General features: G+C 36.4%; 1 protein-coding gene across 6 annotated transcripts in view; it reads right to left on the bottom strand.

The window, feature by feature from the left end:
- ROBO2 (roundabout guidance receptor 2) overlaps positions 1–22,720 on the bottom strand; it is a 660,838-nt gene that overhangs the window by 583,935 nt on the left and 54,183 nt on the right. For all 6 annotated transcript variants that reach the window (XM_018053546.1, XM_005674776.3, XM_018053521.1 and 3 more), the window contains exon 2: positions 8,811–9,137. In XM_018053546.1, coding sequence (XP_017909035.1) covers positions 8,811–9,137 — 327 coding nt within the window. The remainder of the gene's footprint in view (positions 1–8,810; positions 9,138–22,720) is intronic.

The following is a 22,720-nucleotide window of genomic DNA, read 5'->3' as shown; positions in this document are numbered from 1 at the left end:
GGGGCTGCAGAGAGTCAGACACTACTGAGCAACGAACTCATATGAATAAAGTGATCATGAAAAAGCCAGTGGCTCCTCTATTGTTCTTGGTCAAGATCTATGAAAATCAGTTTCACTTGACTAGCTGCTTCCTATACATTTAAATAGAAAGGTTTGCTTGTTTTAGTAAAGTTGTGTCATGAGAGCAGTACATTGGTTTCCTATTCCTGGAATTAATCAACTTTTACTGCAATTACCATTAATTTCTTATTCTAAACCTTCCTAGCAAATTAAAAAACATAGACTTTTATGAATTTTTTGAAGGAAAAGTAACATGGGAACAGGAAAGGTTATGTCAGTTATTCTTAGGAAAGATAATGTCATCTCCTGAGAAGCCAGAATATTCTCCTCTTTCATGACAAATAAAAAAGTGGGAGAAAGTGAAGTAAGATTCAAACAGCAAGATTATTCAACTTAACTGGAGCCAAGATCAACATGGTCTGGTAAGAAGTTTCACAAAGGGAAGTAATTTCAGAATTTATTTCATCAAATCATACCTACTTGAATTAAATAACTAGGTCAAAGACCTAGTTCATGACCACCCAGTGACTTCACATAATTAATTAGTTTATATTTTAATTAATTAAATCATATATTAAAATATGGACATGTACCACAAGGAAGTATAACATGCCAGCCAGTCAATAATATTTCATCAAATACTGACAATGTTTTATAGCTATGGTTTATACAAAGAGGGGCGCTAGGTACATTGAATTCAGTAACACTACTAAATATTGTTTTACCTACACTTAAAAGTTACATATAAGTCTTCAAAAAGTTAAGTTACCATATGACTAACCAATTCCACTCTTAGCTATACACTCAAGAGAATCCCCAAATGAAACCACAGGTCACACAAAAACTTGAAGAATATTCATAGAAGCATTATTCATAATTGACAAAAAGTGGAAACCCAAATTCCCATCAATGTATGAGTGAATGGAAAAATGTGGTATATTCACACAATAGAATATTATTCAACAATATAAAGAAATAAAGTACTGATATATCCTACAACAAAGATGATCATTGAAAACATTATACTAAGGAAAAGAAGCTAATCAAAAAAGACCATATACTGCGTGATTTCATTTATATGACATGCACAGAGCAGGCAAACATATAGAGTCAGATAATAGATCAGTGTTTACTTAGGAATACTGCAGAAGGGATCCAGGAGAATGAAAATTGGCTGCTAATGGGTATAGACTTTTCTTTAGAAGTGACAAAAATGTTCAAATTAGATTGTGGTATTGGTTGCCCAACCCAGTGAATACACTAAAATAAAACATTAAATTGTATATCTTAAATGGTCAAATAATATGTGAACTGGCAGTAGAGCATGAAATGGTTAGACAGAATCACTGACTCAATGGACATGAATTTGAGCAAACTGGGGGAGACAGTGAAGGACAGGAAGCCTAGCATGCTGCAGTCCATGGGGTCGCAAAGAGTCAAAATGAGTTAATGACTGAACAACAACACATCTCAATAAAGTATTATTTTTTTAAAAAGTTCTCCATGGCTCAGCCTTTTCTCAATTTATCTCATGTGTTTTTGGAACATAGAGGTATTTTGGCTGGATAACATTCATTTATAGCTAAAAGTAAAGAAAAGAAAAAGAAAAACAAAAATTACATATTTATTAGGAAATATCAATGAAACGATTCACCTTGTGTTCGTTTTTAATGCCACCTGTGACTCCTGTTACTAAAGTCAGTCTACTTCTATAACCTTTCTTGTACAGATAAAACATCAATTTAGTTTGGATTTAAAGCAAACAGGATCATTATGTTTGTAGAGTGTTCCATAGCTCTGCTCTTCTAGCAATCTGTGACTTATAAATAATGCAAGACCTTTTCCTTCTCTAAATGACTTTCTTGAGGCATGAGTCTTCATACATGGAAACAAAAAATGGAAAGAAAAAAAGAAAAAAAAATGAAAGAAGAGAATAAATCACCCCACAGTCATGGAATTCCATCTATTTCTAGCTCCCCAATTGAATTATGAGAGAACATCTGTTCTCTTTTGTAGATGCATCAAAAGCCAAATGTCAAATATTTAGCTTTTTTTTTTAAATTTTTATCAAAGTAAAGGTAAATCGTAGCTAATCTGAAAAGTTGTTGTGTTATAGTTTTGCTTTATAAGGGGAAGGGAAAAAAAAAGGATCAGTTTCTAAGTGACCCCTGACCTTTGAACCACAACCTTCTTGCCACTAAAGCGTTCAGCACCTCATTTAATCTCCCCTCTCTACACTGGCTCAGTGCAAAGAAAAGGAAACGGAAAAAATAATCTGGGGACTTCATCAATTTTTCATGAATTTTCATTTAGGCCAGAACCCCGTCTTACCCTGGTCGATAGATCAAGCTGCTGTCATATATTTACCACCTGGGGCTACAGCTGCCATCTCTAGGGGCTGCTACTGACTCAGCCTGCATCAGAGTCAGCCTCAATCTGTGTGAGGACCCTGCGTGCTCCTTCTGCTCCAAACACTGGGAGCATCGGAGTTCAAACTGAAACTCTATCTGAACCAGTTACGCCTCAGCTCTCTTGGTGGTCCCATCGGAAAACTATGTATTAAATTCTTCGGTGCCCAGTGCCTTGCTTGTAGATCCTGCAATTCTGTTTTCTAAATATGTAGAAATCACTTTTTTTTTTTTTTCTTGGCTAAAAACCTTCTTTGAGTTCAAGTGATTTAAAAAGTACTTTCTGGCTTTTTTTTTTTTTTTCCCCCAAAGCAAGAAGATAAAAGAACAAATATGAGCAAAGTGATTCAAATCTCCACTGCAATGATAAGTTCTAAATAGCTTTTTCCTGCATTATATTGTTCCCTTTCATAAACTGAACTATGTATTTAAGAAAAAAACAAGAGAATAAATACAGTACGATAAAAAGAAATAGGCTAACTTCCATACAATCAGTTAAGATGGATAGTTATCAATAAAACTGCACACTTCATATGACAACAGGAAGCAAGACTGTTGAAATTGGAAATGAAAATCAAGATGAAGCAGAGACAAAAATTCCAGATTTTTTATCAATAATTATTTCACGATAAAATTTATAAGTTTGTTTGCTACTTATCCATATATTCTTAAGCACTTTATATACACTTAAATCCAGAGAAGGCAATGGCAGCCCACTCCAGTACTCTTGCCTGGAAAACCCCATGGGTGGAGGAGCCTGGAAGGCTGCAGTCCATGGGGTCACAAAGAGTGACTTCACTTTCCCTTTTCACTTTCATGCATTGGAGAAGGAAATGGCAACCCACTCCAGTGTTCTTGCCTGGAGAAGCCCAGGGACGGGGGAGCCTGGTGGGCTGCCATCTATGGGGTCGCACAGGGTCGGATATGACTGAAGCAACTTAGCAGCATACACTTAAATCAATTCTCCACTGATTTTGACCCTCTCCCCAGCCCCCGCCCCATCAAGAGGACATTTGACAGAACCTGGAGAAAGATTTTGTTGTCATGACTTGGGGTGCTGTTGTTTAGTCACTAGGTTGTGTCTTAACTCTTTTGCAATGACTGTAGCCTGCCAGGCTGCTCTGTCCATGGGATTTCCCAGGAAGAACACTAGAGTAGGTCACCAGTTCCTTTTCCAGGGGAACTTCCCAGGGATTGAATTCATGTCTCCTGCATTGACAGGTGGATTCTTTACTACTGAGCACCAGGGAAGCTCACAACTTGGACTGCAGGGGTCCTACTGGCAACTCTTCAGTAAAGTCCAGAGATGTGCTACACATTCTATGATACACAGCAGAGCCCCTACACCAGGGAATGACCCCATCACAAATGGTAATAGTGCAGAAGCTGGAATACCCTGCTGCGGTTCCTCATACCCAATTCAGAGCTGAATTCTTGAAAGAACAGGTACTTGTTATGAGCCACTCCAACTTCACCACCTACTCATTCTTCAGCTGCTGTACTTTCTTTCCTTCCCTGGAGCCCACAGGTACTTTTAATTAGACTACCTTGTGGCATTTGCATTGCTAAATACTTCTCTTTCTTAAAATCACCTGCCTATTTTTCTTGTCACTCCATTTCTCATATTCTATCACCTCAATACCTTCTCTGAGCCTCCTGTACTAGAATCCTTTCCTTTGCCTGCCATTAAATGTTAGGGCTCCAAACAATGAAAGTGATCTCAGGAACACACGCGTCATTTAGGTGAGAGTAAGTCTAATCCTCCTGAAAATGAAGTATTCCTTCGGATTGTGTTTGGAGAAAGCTACAAAGAGAGCTTGGGTTCTATATGGTCCACTTGAAAACCAGGAAATATGTATAATCTTCTGTAATGCAATCATAGGTGGTAGAGAGAGAACTGTATCTGGCACACAATAAAAACCTCTAGAAATATGAAAAAAAAAAAAAAAAAAAAGAAAGTGATCTCAGCTTGCCTGGGTATTCACATCCACATCTATCTACCTCCATGGCTTCAACTTCCATCTGGGAAAGACCTCTCAATTCCAGGAGCTCTTTTCTTAACGGAACATGGCATATTTTTACCTTGCTGTTATTTCACTGGTATGTCAAACAATGCAACCACACTGACTGCACTCTTCTATTCCCACTAGCTCTATTTCTCCTGTATCCGCCATCCCTTTCTATGGTACGTATCATAATACACCTAGTCACTCCACCAAAAACATCTGGGAATTACCTTTATCTCCCAGTTCACTTCAGTTCAGTCACTCAGTCGTGTCCGACTCTTTGCGACCCCATGAATCGCAGCACACCAGGCCTCCCTGTCCATCACCAACTCCCAGAGTTCACTCAAACTCATATCCATCGAGTCGGTGATGCCATCCAGCCATCTCATCCTCTGTCGTCCCCTTCTCCTCCTGCCCCCAATCCCTCCCAGCATCAGAGTCTTTTCCAATGAGTCAACTCTTCGCATGAGGTGGCCAAAGTACTGGAGTTTCAGCTTTAGCATCATTCCCTCCAAAGAAATCCCAGGGCTGATCTCCTTCAGAATGGACTGGTTGGATCTCCTTGCAGTCCAAGGGACTCTCAAGAGTCTTCTCCAACACCACAGTTCAAAAGCATCAACTCTTCGGTGCTCAGCCTTCTTCACAGTCCAACTCTCACATCCATACATGACCACAGGAAAAACCATAGCCCTGACCAAACCAACCACAAACTGATACAGTTTGTAAGTATGATTCAAACTATTTCCTTCTTACAATCCTCACTGTTTCGTACAATTTAAAATCTACCATATACTTTTCCCTGAATGGTTTTATAGCTTCCAACTCTACTCTGATTTCAATCTTCATCACTTTAACCTAATCTTCAATTTTCTAACATTCTCCTTTGACGTAGCAAAAAGTCTAGATTTTATGATTTACCACATGACTATCTAACTCATGCTGCCCATCAACCTCATATCAAGCTACCTTCAGTTCTCCAAATACATAGTGGATTCAGGCTTCCATTCTTTCCTTTAATAGACTTATGAATAGATGTGACATAATTGAGCAATTATGCTGTATCCTAAAATATGAAGGCCAGACATTTATATGACCCATGGTGGCTCCCATCATTTTATAAAAATATACCTTGGTTATCAATAGTACTGACAGATCACAATGCTTTGACCTAGATTTCCATATTAACACATTTTATGAAACACACAAGGAAAGGAAGAATACTGATGAGCTAATGCGAAAAGGATCAGCAGCATATAAATGGATATTATTTGATCTCGTGTTGCCTCAAATGGCATGAACTGTTGACAGGGCATTAGAAGAAAGAATTTTATTCACTAGCTGAATCCAATTTAGAACCCGTCTTGTTCTCCTCTCTAAGTCAGAAGCATTTGTTAGCATTCCTCAAAGCTCACTGATTTAAAAAATAAAGAAAAATACTACTTCCACATTACATGAAAAAAAAATCATGGTTTCAAATTTTCCTTCTCAAACAGTTTGATTCATTATTAATGACACAACTAGGAAAGAGAGAAATCCTTTCAGTTAAATAAAAGTGCAAGGTGCATGTGTGTTAGAAGCAATTTTAAGAGAGATAAGGCTCAGAAAATAAAATAAGTTTATAGCTGTCCAACAGAAAAGTGACTGGTTGATTTATATAAAATTTAATATTAAGAAGAAAGTTATGGGTTAAAAATACAGTTATTTGCTTAAAATAAATAAGTTAACAGGATATATATTACAACATAGGGATTATAGCCCATAATTTATAACAACTGTAAGTGAAATTTAACCTTTAAAAATTGTAAATCACTATGTTGTACACTTGAAATGGCGATAATATTGCCCATCAACTATACTTCAATTTAAAAAGTAAAAAGCATTATTTGCTAGTGAGTAGACAAAATAAAACTTTTAATTAAAACTTCTTTATTTTTTAATATAAAATGAGCCAGATTTCATTTGATTGTTTTTCCAAATATGGCATAATTATCTAAAACTGAAAATTAGAACAAACATGCCCTGATCCTGAATTCCCCATTAAGTTATGGTCTGAGTCTTGGTCATCCAGCCATCAGGGGTTTCATTCTATTTCTAAAAAGAAAAAAATAATGCCTGTTACATTTACTATAAAGGGATCCTGTGGGGGAAAAAGTCAATAGAATTGACATTGAAATATTTTGATATGTTTGAAATGTTTCAGAAATAAGATAATTCAAAACAAAAATAGGCAGTTTGGAATATTTGCTTTCTTGAGGTCTTGGGTGTACATATCTCACTAAACTGCATTTAAACTAACTGCTTTTAAAATAAAGTTATAAAAATGAAATTACTTAGCTTTTTGTTGTTGTTGTTGTTTTATTAGCTAAGTCATGTCTGACTCTTTTGCAGTGGTCTATAACCCGCCAGGGGATTTCACAGGTAAGAATACGGGAGTGGGTTGCCATTTCCTTCTCCTGGGGATCTCCCCGATCTAGGGATCTAACCTAATCTGGTACAAAATGGCACTGCTAGCAAAAGTTCTAATGCTTATATCTCAAAGTACTTCACAGAATAAATTAGGATTTTCGAATTCATGTAGTGTTTTCCTGTTGGACTTACACATTTCAAGCACGGAGCGGGGTCCAGATTTCCTAGTACAAACCATAAATCTAGATACTGGATGCTTAAGAGCAAAAACTTTCATTGAGATGGCTAAGTAAGAAATTGTATGATTTTTTTTTTACTAAAAGATGCTTTCATACATAAACATAATGATATATTGTTGAGTATTTCAATACATATATATACAAGTTTTATAATCGTGTGATACCATATAGCCTGTGAGTATAGTATCAGTTAATTGTATATATGGGACCATGAAATATTATATCCAGGACTCCCATTTCAGCTATGTAAAGAAAAAAAAAAGACTCATGCCTTCTGAAATATTTCAGTTATCTTATCTATGAACACCTACTGGTACATGCAAGAAGTTGAAAAGCACAACTTTTTTTAAAACTCAATTACTGCCATCTTCTTCACAAATAATTCTTGATAAAATATTTCTTCAAAATAGAGAATACCAAAATTATATGATGCTGTTTAAATTGTGACACCAAATCCTCATGTATAAACCAGAAAACAAATCTAATGTATTCTGAAATTTGTTCTGGAAAACCATTCAAAAAATAAAGGTATGCAGTCAATGGTCAAATAGATGCAAAGTCTTGATATATTGATTTACTAGTGCTTATTTGGGCTACATGATTAATACATAAATATAATATTAAGTGTCAAAGGCAGGACAAATCATTAGCTATTACTGATTATAAAATCTGAGCAAGATCTTCCAGTATATGAACATTTTGACTATAAACAGAAATCACTTCTCTTCTCTAGTGCATTTTTTTATAAAAAAAATATATAATTGCTTTTGTTAGTATATTTTCCCCTATGTGCCTTGGGTAGTGATCTCTGAATTTACCCTGGAAGCAAAAGAGTTAATATAAACTAAAGAGTATATTCATTTTAAAGCTGCCCAATAAAAATTAGATATAAAAAATAATACGTATAAATATATTAAATAGGTACATATAAACAGAACAGAAATAGTACAATAATGAATTTATGCCTTATATTTGATGCCATGTTATACATAAACTCTTTATTTTAACATTGCCAATCATAATACTTGATTAGATTTCTCATTAAAAATTCAAATTTAAAATATGATCAGCATTATGGCCACCTTGCTTTAATATAATAATATAATACCCACACTCTTTCAATATATTCAGTTCAGTCACTCAGTCGTGTCCGACTCTTTGTGACCTCATGAATCACAGTATGTCAAGCCTCCCTGTCCATCACCAACTCCCGGAGTTCACTCAGACTCACGTCCATCGAGTCAGTGATGCCACCCAGCCATCTCATCCTCTGTCGTCTCCTTCTCCTCCTGACCCCAATTCCTCCCAGCATCAGAGTCTTTTCCAATGAGTCAACTCTTCGCATGAGGTGGCCAAAGTACTGGAGTTTCAGCTTTAGTATCATTCCTTCCAAAGAAATCCCAGGGCTGATCTCCTTCAATATATTAGGATGGCCAAAAATTTGTTCAGGTTTCTGTATGCTATAATGGAAAAATCCAAACAAATTTTTTGGCCAGCTCAATAAATAATTCTATTGCAACACCTTGGCTATACATTATTTTGATGAGCTTTCTCTGGAGAAGGTACAGTAAAAATTAGTCCAAGTGTTAACTTCTATTCTTTAGGTATTAAGCACCCATGGGAATAAATCAAAGCTTACTAAAAATAAGTCAAAGTGCATGCCTTTTATGAGATTCATTAAGTTTACTTACATGCCACTTCCAGAGATGCATTTCGACTCACTGCTTCACCAAGATAGTTCCTTGCAACACACACATAGCTTCCTTCATCCGGTTTACTTCTGCGCCCATGCACAATGCGCAAGAAGAATAAGGATCCGCTGGGCAGAAGCATCCTATGCGACCGGGGATCATCCTTGTCAGTCTCCACCCGCTCACCATCCTTGTACCACTCAATGGTGGGCGTTGGCCGGCCCTCGGCCTTACAGTTCAAAGTGGTGGGCTCTCCCTTGGAGACAATGACATCGGAAGGGTGCTCCACGATCCTTGGGGGAAAGTCTTCCTGGCGAAGACGAGATCCTACAAAACGTGACAAAACGAAGACAAGCTTTAATATTTCCTTATCTATAGCTTTTGCTTCACTTGGGTTCACATGGATGAAATTAAACAATTCAATCGTTCAAAATGCACTTACTACCATTTTATTTATGTTTCAGTCTTTTGTTCTCTATGCATCTCGTAAGTCACCCCAAGGTCCTTGTGGAACAAGACCATAGAGCAATAAATTAATATTTCAATTCTCATGAGTTAGGTTTAACATGTTCCATGAGTCATTTCAAACAAAAGTAAAGACAGCATGAAATTTTCTTTTGGAACCAGTAAAATGGAAAGGATACTAAGATGAGTCAGGTTGATTTCCTGTCTTCAAAGGGCTTACTATTTACTGAAGGAGAAAGTCAAGTGGGCAAGTACCTAGAATAGACACATACAAACCATTATCACGCTGGCACTGTGCTATCAGAACTAACACAATAAAAGACTGGAACGTTATATACAAACAGTAACTAACTGCATTCAAGAGATGAGGAAGAAGCTTAATGACATAAATTGCCCACAACTGCAGAAGAAGCAAGCAGTAGAGCCAGGATTTGACCCTAGGTATCTCTGACTGAGGAACTCAAGTTAAATCACTATGCTGAAAGAAGTGTTGCATGGCAGTCCAAGAAATGCATTATAGGAAAAGATCTGGAAAAGTAATCTCAACTTTAACTAGAGCATAGTAAGAGGTTTCCCCCAAAAAAGGCAGCATTTAAATTGGGTTGTAAAGACAACCCACAAGATGGGAGAAAATATGTACAAATGAAGCAACTGACAAGGTATTAATCTCCACAATATACAAACAGTTCAAATAGCTCACTATCAAAAAACAATTGTGACCCTATGGACTATAGCCCACCAAGCTGCTCCATCCATGGGATCTTCCAGGCAAGAACACTGGAGTGGGTTGCCATTTCCTTCTCCAGAAAAATGGGCAGAAGCCCTACACAGACATTCTTCCAAAGATATACATACAGCCAATCAATTTTTCCAAAGAAGACATACAGATGGCAAATACATACATGAAAATCTCCTCAATATCACTATTTATTAGAGAAATGCAAATCAAGATTACAATGAGATATCACCTCACATCAATCAGAATGGCCATCATCAAAATATCTACAAGTGATAAATGCTGAAGTGGGTGTGGAGAAAAGGGAAACCTCTTACACAGCTGGTGGGAATGTAAACTGACAGAGCCACTATGGAGAAGTATAAAAGTTCCTCCAAAACTAAAAGCAGAACCACCATATGACCCAGCAATCCCATGCCTAGACATACACCCAGAGAAAACATTAATTTAAAAATATACATGCACCTCAATGTTCATTCCAACACTATGTACAACAGCCAGGACATGGAAGCAACCTAAATGTCCATCAGCAGAGGAATGGATAAAGAAGACATGGCACACATAGACAAAGGAATATTACTCGGTCATAAAAAAGAATGGAACTGTGTCACTGGCAGAGAAGTGGATGGACCTAAAGACTGTCATACAGAGTGAAGTCAGTCAGAAAGAGAAAGACAAATATCACATATTAACACATACATGTGGAATCTAGAAAAATGGTACAGATGCTCTTATTTAAAAAGCAGAAAGAGAGACAAAGATGTACAAAACAAACACATGAATACCAAGAGGGAAAGAGCAGGGCTGAACTGGGAGTTTGGAACTGACATAAATACACTACTATGGATAAAACAGATTACTAACAAGAACCTTCTGTATAGCATAGCGAACTCTAATCTGTGAAAGGAAATCCAAAAAAAGAGGGGATATATGTATATGCAAATATGACTCACTTTGCTGTAGAGCAGAAACTGACATACCAGTGTAAAGCAACTATACTCCAATAAAAATACTAAAAATAAAAAGTAAATTGGGTGGTGAAGAATGAAAATAGTATGTCAACAGAAGGAGAGAAACATTCACACCAAAGAAACAGCATGAGCAAAAGGACAGAGAAATGACAGTACACGCATAAAATATTCCATAATCAGAGAGGAAGTTAACGTGGAAGGTGAGGGTGAAAGGCAGTCACATGGCCAAAGACAAGAGGGCTTAAAATAACATGATATGGAATGTGACTTTTATTCTATATGGCTCACTGACTTCAAGGAGGCAGTGACATGACCAACTGGGTATTAGAAAGATTCTTTAATTACGGAGGCAAAAAGACAGGTGAGAGTTACCTCAATATCCTAGAGAACAGTAGAAAAGAACCTGCCATTTAGAAACAACACTTAATGTAGAAAAAAGGAGGAAAATATAAGGTATATCATAAAATAAACACTTCACAGAATTTGGTATTCCATATGGTAAGAAAAAGTGACAGGAACCAATATCCTTCCTTTGACTACAGTGAAAGCAAGGCCATTAAAAGTTAGAAGAAATACAAAGAGAAGGACCCATTTGGCATTTTAAGATGAAAATTTTGCATAATGTATTGTTTTGAATATTTTAATTTATAAAGTGTCAAAAGTCATTATTTGTGGAAAGTTGCTACCAGCGGCTACACCACCAGCTGCTGCGAATAATTCTAAAGGAAATGCTAAGACAAATCTGTCTGGAGATGTAATGATCATCTAGCTGTGAGCTTTTAAAAGCTAGTTCTTACAATGTCCAAACCACTCATCTAATATTAGCATGTTTCTTCTCAAGAAACAAAAGTAATATTTACTCATCAGTGTTATTCCAATTAACTCTCAATATTAATTTGAAATTCATATTTTAATTTAATAAAGGGAATTTAATTTGGTAGTGAATGAACCTTTCCTTTTCTGAAGAGGATTAACTTTCAAAGGTTGCCGATTACCATTTGTTATCTCATCAGATTCTAGAAGGAACTTACACAGTACAACTGCTGCTGCTGCTGCTAAGTCCCTTCAGTCGTGTCCGACTCTGTGTGACCCCAGAGACAGCAGCCCACCAGGCTCCCCTGTCCCTGGGATTCTCCAGGCAAGAACACTGGAGTGGGTACAACTACTAGGTATTTAAAGCAAGAGTAATTTACAGTGCACAGGACAAAATTTAAAAAAAAAACCAACAACAACAAAGGAACAACAGAGACTCAAAGTATTTAAAAATGGACAGGGAATCACATCCTGAATCACGATAATAAAGAAGGTTATATGCTATAAGTATTAAGGCCCTAACGGCTCTCCAAGTGGTGCTAGTTGTAAAGATCCAGCCTGCCAATTGCAAAAGAACCTGCGTCTCCATGTTTTAGACTGCTAATTTACTACATCTCATAGTTCACTGCCTTATTAGGTAGTTGGCATGGATAAGGTCTGAACGGGACTTGAAATACACTAACACATTAAATAAAATACAAGATAATAGACTAATAAGAGAACTAGAGGCAAAACATCTAAGGAACTTAGCAATAGAATTTAGAATCCAGGATGCCCAGCAAGCTCTCAGAGAATTTTACTCACTTATTACTAAGACATATGTAAACTATTCTAGGGCTGTCACATTTAGGTATTATTCTAGTAACTTTACTGCTATAAAAAATTCAAAATCTAAATGTAAGAGTTGAAATTATCAAACAATGGAAAGAAATTATAGGAGAAAATTTTTTATGACTTCAGTTTGTCAAAACCTTCATGAATACGACACCAAAATCATATGAAACAAAAATATCTGTCCTTGAAAAAATGATTTGAAAAAGGAAAAACAATCCACAGAATCAAAAATTTGCAAATCATATATCTGATAGAAGACTTATATCTAGACTATATAAAGAGCTCTTACAACTCAATAAAAGTGTAAATAACCAAATTTTTAAGTGGACAAAGGATTTGAAAAGACATTCATCCCAAAATATAGACAAAAGGCCAATAAGCACATGAAAAGATGCTCAACATTGTATGTGTCAAATGCAAGTCAAAACCATGAGATACACTTCACATCCACTAGGATGGCAATAATCCAAAAAATGTAAAATGAAAAGTACTGTCTGGAATGTTGAAAAATTCAGTGTCTCATATATTGCTGGTGGGAATGCAAAATGGTTCAGCAACTTTGAAAAACTATCCAGAGTTCCTCAAAAAGTTTTGGAATTAACATATGACCCAGCAATGCCACTGCCTGGCACATAACCCAAGAGAAATGAAATCTTATGTCCACACAAAAACCTGTATATGAATGTACTGTAACACTCATAGCATCATTATTCATAATATATTTTTTTTTAGTGGAAAGAACCCAAATGTCCCTTAAAAGCTGAGTGGATAAATAAATGTTACATATCCACATAATGGAATGTTATTCAACAGTAAAAATGATTGAACTGATAAACATTGATAAACACTTTAACATAAGTGAACCCTGAAAATATTATGCTAAGTGAAGGAAGCTAGTCACAAAATGATTCCACTTACAAAAATGCCCAGAATAGTTAAATTCGTAGAAACAAAAAGGTTTGTGGTTGTCTAGGGTAGGAAATAGGGGCAAGAGGTGAAGGGGGACTGGAGAATCTTTGGGGAGTGATGAAAATATTCTAAAATTGATAATGGTGATGGTTGGAAAGCTCCATGAAAATAGTAAAAACTATTATATGCTTTAAATGAGTAAAATATGTATGGATAGTATCTCAATAAAGTAGTTCTTAAAAGTCATATATAAAGGCACTGGGGAACATTTAATACAAGGCATTGTAACAATTCAGGTTCACTCTGGCCAACAATTGGGTTATTTTCCTCATTTACAGTTTTATGTTTTAAATGTAATCACCAGGCCAGCAATAACCAATAGGGCATAAAATAAAAGTAAAAGGTCTTACAAGTCAGATAGGTGATGGATAGACTTGTAAGGAGGTAGACAGATAAGTAGACAGAATTGGAAATATGCAAACACATTGTTGTGGTTTAGTCACTCAGTTGAGACCTGATTCTTTTGCGACCCCATGGCCTGTAGCCCACCAGGCTCCTCTCTCCATGGGATTTCCCAGGCAAGAATACTGTGGATTGCATTTCCTTCTCCAGGATATCTTCCCAACCCAAAGATCTAAACCTGCATTTCCTTCATTGTCAGACTTCTTACCACTGAGCAACCGGGGAAGCCCATGCAAAAACACAGTTTCAATGTAAATTTTAAGATGTTATTAAAATTGAGGGAATTAATTTTGAACTCTCTTAAATTCAGACATTACACAACTATAGAAGTCACCTGTAAGATGAATAAGCCTTAGATAGGTCTGTGAATTCTTTTGAAATTGTGCATAAAAATGGGCATTTTTTGTGCTCAGGAGGGAGAGGTGGCTAGCGGGACAACAGCATTCAATAAATTTTCAGAGGGGTCTGAGGCTTTAAAAGTATGAAGAATCACTAAAATACTATGACCAAAACAACCCCATTATTTGTTTAAATACAAAAACAAAAATAGCTGAGTTGTCAGCTAGTCACTGGGGATTAAAAACTGAACAGTAGAGGGGGCTGTTCATTACATGAAATGCTATTAGCCTCTAAAGGTTTGCTATCCAAGGGGACATCAGAAACAGGATCCCCAGCCTACCCCAGACCCAGAGCATCAGAATCTACATTTTACAGATTCCCTGGCAATGCATATGTGCAGTAAAGTTTGAGAAGCACTGCTCTAAACAGTTTTCATATGGTCTTCAGCTATGGATCGTTTAACATGTTTTACCTGTTGCTTTAAAAAAAAAAAAAGTAGAGGAGGACCAAAGGAAAAAGCAAAAGGTGAAGGAAGAAAGAGACCATGTATTGTCTACAAAGCTTGAAATATTGCGATCTGATTTGCTGCAGAAAAAGCTTACTAATCCTGCTCTAGAGCACCTGTTTACTAATTTCCAATAATAATTTTAGTTTATTTTTTATACTGGACCATAGAACTTTTTTCTCCAGATTTCACATGAAAAAATATATACTTCAACAGAGGAAAAAAACACTTTGCTCATATCATGGGAAATATTCAGGATCTCTTTTGGTCAGGCAGCTAGCACTGTATCAGAATCACTATCTGCAATTCTAACTTTGCTTGCAGTTAACAGCAAGTCTGAACATCATTTTAGATCTCAGTTATGAATTGTGCAATAAAATAGCCAAGTTTTAATTTGTATTCAACAGTTCTTAACTATTATAAAGACATAGAAAATGAGTCACAGGGCACTATAGGTGAATGTTCGAATGTTTATTTTTACTGTATAAGCAAGCAAGCTAAACAACAGTGAAGTGACTTGTCCATAACTGAATACCTGGTAGAGGCAGAATTAGAACTCCAGGCCTTTCATCTAAAATGTATTAGCCTTTTGAAAATGCTGAAGTTTAAGTGAAGCATGCACCTGACAATGTGACTAATTGCGAAACCCCTTCTAAAACTCATTTTAATAAAATGAGTCAAATAAATAACTTTAGTGGCAATATAAGGACTTCCCGGGTGGTGCAGTGGTAAAAAATCCACCTACCAATGCAGAAAATATGGGTTCATTTCCTGGGTTGGGAAGATCCCCTGGAAGAAGGAAATGGCAACTCATTCCAGTGTTCTTGCCTGGGAAACTCCACGGAAGGAGGAGCCTGGTGGGCTGCAGCCCATGGGGTTGCAAAGAGTCCAACACAACTGAGCATACAGCCAGAGACGATCTTGTTTTCTCAAAGCGTGATTCTCAGACTATCTGCATCAAAATCACCTGGGATATTTCTTTAAAATGGAGAGTCTTGGTCTCTACAGCGAGCAGAATGCACCAGGAGCTACAAGTGGAAGGGTCTGAGAAGCTGCAGTTATAGCATGCCTACTAGGAGACGTGCATGCACTTAGACCTGGCTAGATGCAAGCACTCCACAGAAATATCAAATTAGTAAACTGAACGGACAAACATCTTTGAATAGTCTTCTAAGCACCCAAATTTACATAATGGACTATTTCTGCTTCTCAGAGACTCTCAAACAATGATTTTGCAATGATTTTAGTAAAATAGTAAAAAACAAATTTAATAGTATATTAGCACTTTAAACTTTGAAGAATTAGAGGTGAAGTAAAAAATCATTAATTCATGAATATATTTAAAATTAATTTTATTTAGTAAAACACCACTCATTTGCAGTGAGTGCTATAGAACTATGTCTTCAGAAGTGATTTCAATTATATAATAAAACAAAGGAGGACAAAGCACTTAGAATACTTTTGATTCCATTTCTTGTATTTAAAAGTAAACTGCTTCTGCCTCCTTATTGAATTGGAATATATTGTTTCTTGGCTCTAAGCTTTAGTTTTCATTCATATACTCAATAGCTATATCCAGTTAAGCAACACTTTTCAAACTTCTCTGAATTTTCCCTCCAATAAAATTTCTGTGCAGTGGCTATTTTTCTTAAAAACATATAATGTGTGGCAACCGTGCCTCAGATGGTAAAGAATTCTCCTGCAATGTAGGGGAGTCGGGTTTGATCCATTGGTTAAGAAGATCCCCTGGAGAAGGAAATGGCTACCCCACTCCAGTATCCTTGCCTGGAGAATCCCAGGGACAGAAGGGCTTGGTGGGCTAGAGTCCATGGGGTCTCAAAAAGTCAGACACTACTGACTGACTAACATTTTTACTTGCATAAAAGCATGTTTTAACAAACTATTTTTTTTTTAAAAAATAGTAAAATAAGGTGACAAAATTTTTCTATGATTAAGTTCTGCATGTGACCAGAGATACTTTCTGAAGATATCCCCCCACCAGTTTTGACGCACATAGTACAACATGAAAAAGTGAAGCTAGGATGACCCATTACAAAAAAGAGGTGGTGTGGTACGATTAAAGGAATGGATTATTGACAGGCAAATATTTATGCCTCACTTTCAGCAGATACAAATCAGATGACCAATGTCTCACGATTTGGTTTAGATGATTAAAAGAAATCACACGTACAGATGTAGTGAGCATCCAGTATATCTTATATTTCTCTTCTATAAACTAGCACAGATGTTCTTTCCAAAACATGACCCTTAAAATGAATCACTTTGACAAGTATCTCTTTTCTGAGGTCGCGCTTATGGTAATTTTTTCTGCATGGTAACTTTTAGCTAGCCCAGGCTGATCACTTTACACTAGATTTCAAAAGGATTAAAGCTGTTACTGGTTTCCATTTTACCAAAATAAACCCTATTCAAAATTTTCTCCACAGAAAGAAACATATCTCAGTACCATTACTAATGCTATCCACATTGATCAGTGAGCTAATCAAGTCTGTACTTAGAACTTTACTGTCCTTGAATTTTTCTTGATGATAAAGTTCCAGTGTACTTCCCTTGTGAGAGAGGGGAAATACAAAAGGGATATTAAAAAAACTCTTTTTCCTATGATGTGATAAGATGTGGTGAGAAAGCTTATGTTTGGAAAATATAAAGACTGTTTTATCCATTCGAACCTCATTAAGACTCTCTCAGGAGATGATCTAATTTGGCAATGAACTAAAGACATAAAATTCTTGTTTCTCCTGGAAGCACAGCAGTGTTTAAAAAAAAAAGTTTAAACTAGAAAAGATGTCAAAATTAAATTGAGACCAATACATACTACTTATTACAAAAATTCTAAATGGCTTTCAATGTCATAAAACTAAAGGGCCAAGGGTATGAAAGGGAACTGACAAAGACTGAAGATAATTTAATCTCAAACTTGGCAGCCTTAACCCTGAAAGTTCCAGTTGTACAGTATGGCATCTAGTATCATCCCCACGTACCCAGTCTTCCAGTTTAACTAGGTGAAACACTGAGCTACCAGAGACCCTCTTGTCCATTTTATAGTTGACAAGGAGGGAAAAAATACAGAAACAATAATCAAAGTTTCTTTCCCGAAACCTGAGACTAGAATCCTTTGCCTTAGCTGTGAGTCCACGCTTTGTATTTCTTCTCTATCACTCCCTCTTCTTCCCATATTTTGGATAAGTCTGTAATGAAATATCACCACCTCACACCAGTGAGAATGGCTATCATCAAAAAATCTACAAACAAGAAATGCTGGAGAGGTTGTGGAAAAAAGGGAACCCCCTTGCACTGTTGGTGGAGATGTAAATTGATACAGCCACTATGGCGAACTGTATGGAGATTCCTTAAAAACTAGAAATAAAACTACCATATGACCCATCAATCCCCCTACTGGGAGTAAACCCTGTGAAAACCATAACTCAAAAAGACACACATACCCCAATGTTCACTGCAGCACTATTTACAACAGCCAGGACATGGAAGCAACCTAAATCCCCATAGACAGATAAATGGATAAAGAAGTTATGATCCATACAAACAATGGAATATTACTCGGCTATAAAAAAGAATCAATTTGAGTCAGTGGAACTGAGGTAGTTGAACCTAGAGCCTGTTACACAGAGTGAAGTAAGTCAGAAAGAGAAAAAAAAGTCCTGCATATTAACACATACATATGGAATCTAGAAAAATGGTACCAGTGATCCAATTTGCAGGGCAGGAATAGAGACATAGACAAAGAGAACAGACTTGGCACAGCAGAGGAAGGAGAGGATGGGACGGATGGAGAGAGTAGCGCTGGAAACATACATTACCATATGTAAAACAAAGAGCTAGCGGACGTTGCTGTAGCACACAGGGAGCTCAATCCAGTGCTGGGGGACAACCTAGAGCGGTGGGGTAGGGGGAGGGTGGGAGGGCGGCTCACGAGGGAGGGGCTATATGTATACTCAAGGCTGATTCATGGTGGTGTATGGCAGGAACCAACACAACATTGTAAAGCAATTATCCTCCACTTAAAAATAAATTTTAAAAAAGAGAAAAAGATATAAAAGTCTAAACTAAAAAGTCTCAGCATTTCCCTGATGGTCCAGTGGCTAAGACTCCATGCTCCCAATGCAGGGGGCCTGGGTTCCATCCCTGGTCAGGGAACTAGATCCCACATTCCACAACTAAAGATTCCATATGCCACAACTAAAACCCAGCATGGCCAAATAAATAAACATATATTTTTTTTAATAAACTAAAGTCTTAAGTACTAGATTTCTGTTATTGCTTTTTTTTTAATTTGTTTTAGTTTGCTTCGCTTTTTTTTTTTTTTTTTCTCCTTGCCATTGTGTCATTAGAGACATGACCTTAAACAAGTTACCTAAATTTCCTTATGGTACCATTTCTTACCCCAAAACTGAGGCAACTAGAAGAGCAAATTGCGACAAGTTCATCGTTTTATAACACGATTACACTCTTTATGGCTGTCCCATCATAATGGACATGCCCATAAGAAAAGATAATAGGTAGCGATTTAAATTTACTACCACAGAGCACATTTTTAAAGATACACACTATAGATTAATGTTCACACTTTTAATATAAGTAGAGACTGGAAAGGTTTGCCCATCATAGGTGTTATGGCCACTATCAAAAAGCAATGAGTGTCAAAATGCTTTCTTAGAGCACCCTCCAAAGGTTATCAATAATTTAAAAGCTTATGTTTAAAAAGCAGTTCATGTAACATCTGGCATTTCCTCTTAAATTTCTGTTAAATTTGTTTACATAGCCAATAAATACACAGTGCTATAAATCATTTAAACCAAAGACCAACTGGCAAAGCATAGATACTTATCTTATAAGTAAATTGCCCATCAATTATTGAAAATATAACCTTAGTCAAAGATATTTAAAATTTCCTTCCTTATTCAGTGTGAATATTTGCTACTTCAGGATAAGGTAACTAAGGCTGACTTCATAAAACGTTTTCTCTGAATTTCACAATTGTATTTCAGGTTTTTCTGTATTCGTAGAAGAGATTACTGAAAATATTAAAAGTGGAACACGTATTCCCTCTTCTTTACCGCCTCATGTTATTCAGTGCCTTAATTACAAAGGTTTTAATTTCTCATTGTAATATTTCATTTTCTGGCTGCCTACATCCAGGGCACTGAGCCACTGACCTCGTGTGAGCAGGTGGGCCCAAATGACCAAACACCAGAGGAAAGGCAGGACTACTTTGGGTAAATTGGAAACAAAAGCAGAAAGCAATCAAAAGCAGGGGTTAAATACATGAGAATACCTATATAAAACTGAAGAGAAATTTTGAAACCACAAGTCTCTAAGTTTCCAGTAAGCTTATAGTAATGATTTCCTCCTGAGAAATAAAAAAATAATAATTTCCCACTTTATAAATTCATTTTCCAACAATTCAGTAAGGAGATAACATATTAACCTGGACATTCATCCAAAACTATTTCAAATCAATTTGTTACGTCTTCCCATGGTTGAAGGCATTCTTTAAAGAGTGATTTGCCATCAAATCAGAGGTTTCCATGGGTTATGCAGATTTGCCTTATAGTGATAAAAACAATATTTCAGAGAGATATCTTTGAAATTTAGCTTCTTACTGTCATATTTATAATATTTTCATGTGGTTTAAAGTTGCATTTGGCTTTACAAAAGATGATGCAATGAAACAATCTCCAACTTCACTGAACTGTTTAAAAATGTTTAATTTTCTAAAGACCATCGGTATTTATCTGGTGGAGACCATGAGTGGGTTTTCAGAAAAAGACATTCTGCTTACATAAACTCCTAATAGACTGATAACATTCTGGCCTTCTATTTCCTAAGCACTTATATTCTGAAAATTCGGTGGCAGTCGCATTCATCTTAGCAAACGCAGAGCCAAAGGTCCCAGGGTCACTGTCACAAGCACCATTCCCACCAGCACTGATATTTTTACACCTGTGCAAAGCTTTGTTAAATATTTAGTTTCTGATAAACTTGCCTAAAACTCGACATAGTTTCCTCATATCTGAACTATTTTATTTTAAAGTTAAATTGAGATTCAATAACCATAGTTAAAATTGTTAAGTTCATTTACTTGATAGTTTACTAAGGATTTTGAAACAGATTAGAGAATGTTAATACAATCCAGAAATTTTCTTTAAAGAATAATGCCAAATCATTACCCTCAAAATTACAACTGCCATAATACATAATATCATATATATTAGCTGTATGATCTCAAGATCATATTCACAATGATTAATTTTAGATTTGTTCACTTCTATTTGCCATCTGACTACCGAAGTTGTCCTAACATATGAATCTCATTGCACTACACCATTATCTTTTTAAAATATGGTTCTTAAAACATGGATTACCTTATGTGGAATAGAAGTAAAATTATGGAATGGAGGATGGCACCTCAGGTATTGGGGCAAAATTTTGTTTGCACGTATATATGTGTTTAAGAAATAATAAAGCATAACTTCGACAATTAACATAGATTCTCTGTCTTTGAAATGAGTATAACTTGCATTGTTCTTGTCCAAAGGCAAGACAGGAGTATAAAACCAGGCAAGTTTCTTACCTTCTGCATACCTTGGTTTCCTTATCTACGAAACACTGCAGTACTGACCTAATTTTGTTATGAACACTACGTGAGATTTTTCAATGTGCTGAGCACACAGTCAGCACTCAGTGAATGTTCACTAATATTAACATTACTGTAATGTATACTTGTTTTATTATATAACGTCTATCACTATACTCACAGGAATCTGTGACCCCACAAAGCCAAAGACTACCATCTACAAGACAAATACAAGAGTAAGTCATTTTTTGTGCAACAGTAAGTCATTCAAAAAAAAGCTTCAGCTTTTGCTCATCTTCTATTATGATTTTTCCACTACTGCCTGTTATTACCCACAAATCAAAGTGAACTGAAAGTCGCTCAGTCATATCTGACTTTTTGCAACCCCATGGACTACACAGTCCATGGAATTTGCCAGGCCAGAATGCTGGAGTGGGTAGCCTTTCCCTTCTCCAGGGGATCTTCCCAACCCAGGGATTGAACGCAAGTCTCCTGCATTACAGGCAGATTCTTTACCAGCTGAGCCATAGGGAAGCCCCAGAATACTGGAGTGGGATGCCCAAGAATACTGGAGTAGGTAGCCTATCTCTTCTCCAGAGAATCTTCCCAACCCAGTAATCAAACTGGGGTCTCCTGCATTGCAGGCAGATTCTTTACCAATTGAGCTATCAGGCAAATGAAATGCAGAATAATTTGTAAACCACGCAAGGTCAAAGGTCAATCAAATCAAAGATCATGCTGAATAATATACCTCACCTACTTTTCCCTGAAGCCTATATGTTTTCAACAACTCTGCATCTTAGATTTGCCACATACTCTATCAAGCTCCAAAGATGAAAATATTAGGTGCTCAATCAATATTTTATATGAACGCATGACTATATCACTTTAGCCATTCTATCAGTGGAGCTATAGGTAGCTGGATTTTGATACAAAAACTGCGTAACAACTAAAGACTGCTTCTACTGTGTTTCCTGACAAATTGGATGGGGGGTACTTTAGTACAGGCATCACTGTCTAGGCATGCTGAAGAAATTACCTGTAAATTATATTCATTGGAACTTAATTAAATATCAATATTTAACAATTCTTTATGTCTCTCTATTTTATTGAAATGGGTTAATACTGATAACTCTTCCTTACGTTAATCTTGAAACCATTATGTGATTATTACATGGAAAGAATCTATCTTTTGGCTACTTTTCCATTATAAATTTAATAAGAAATAAGGACTATGAGAAGAATGTTTTGAGGAAAATA

This window comes from Capra hircus, chromosome 1, assembly GCF_001704415.2.
Source record: "Capra hircus breed San Clemente chromosome 1, ASM170441v1, whole genome shotgun sequence".
NCBI classification, from domain to species: Eukaryota; Metazoa; Chordata; class Mammalia; order Artiodactyla; family Bovidae; genus Capra; species Capra hircus.
The sequence above is the reverse complement of the archived record's forward strand: the minus strand, read 5'-3'. Positions and strand labels throughout refer to the sequence as shown.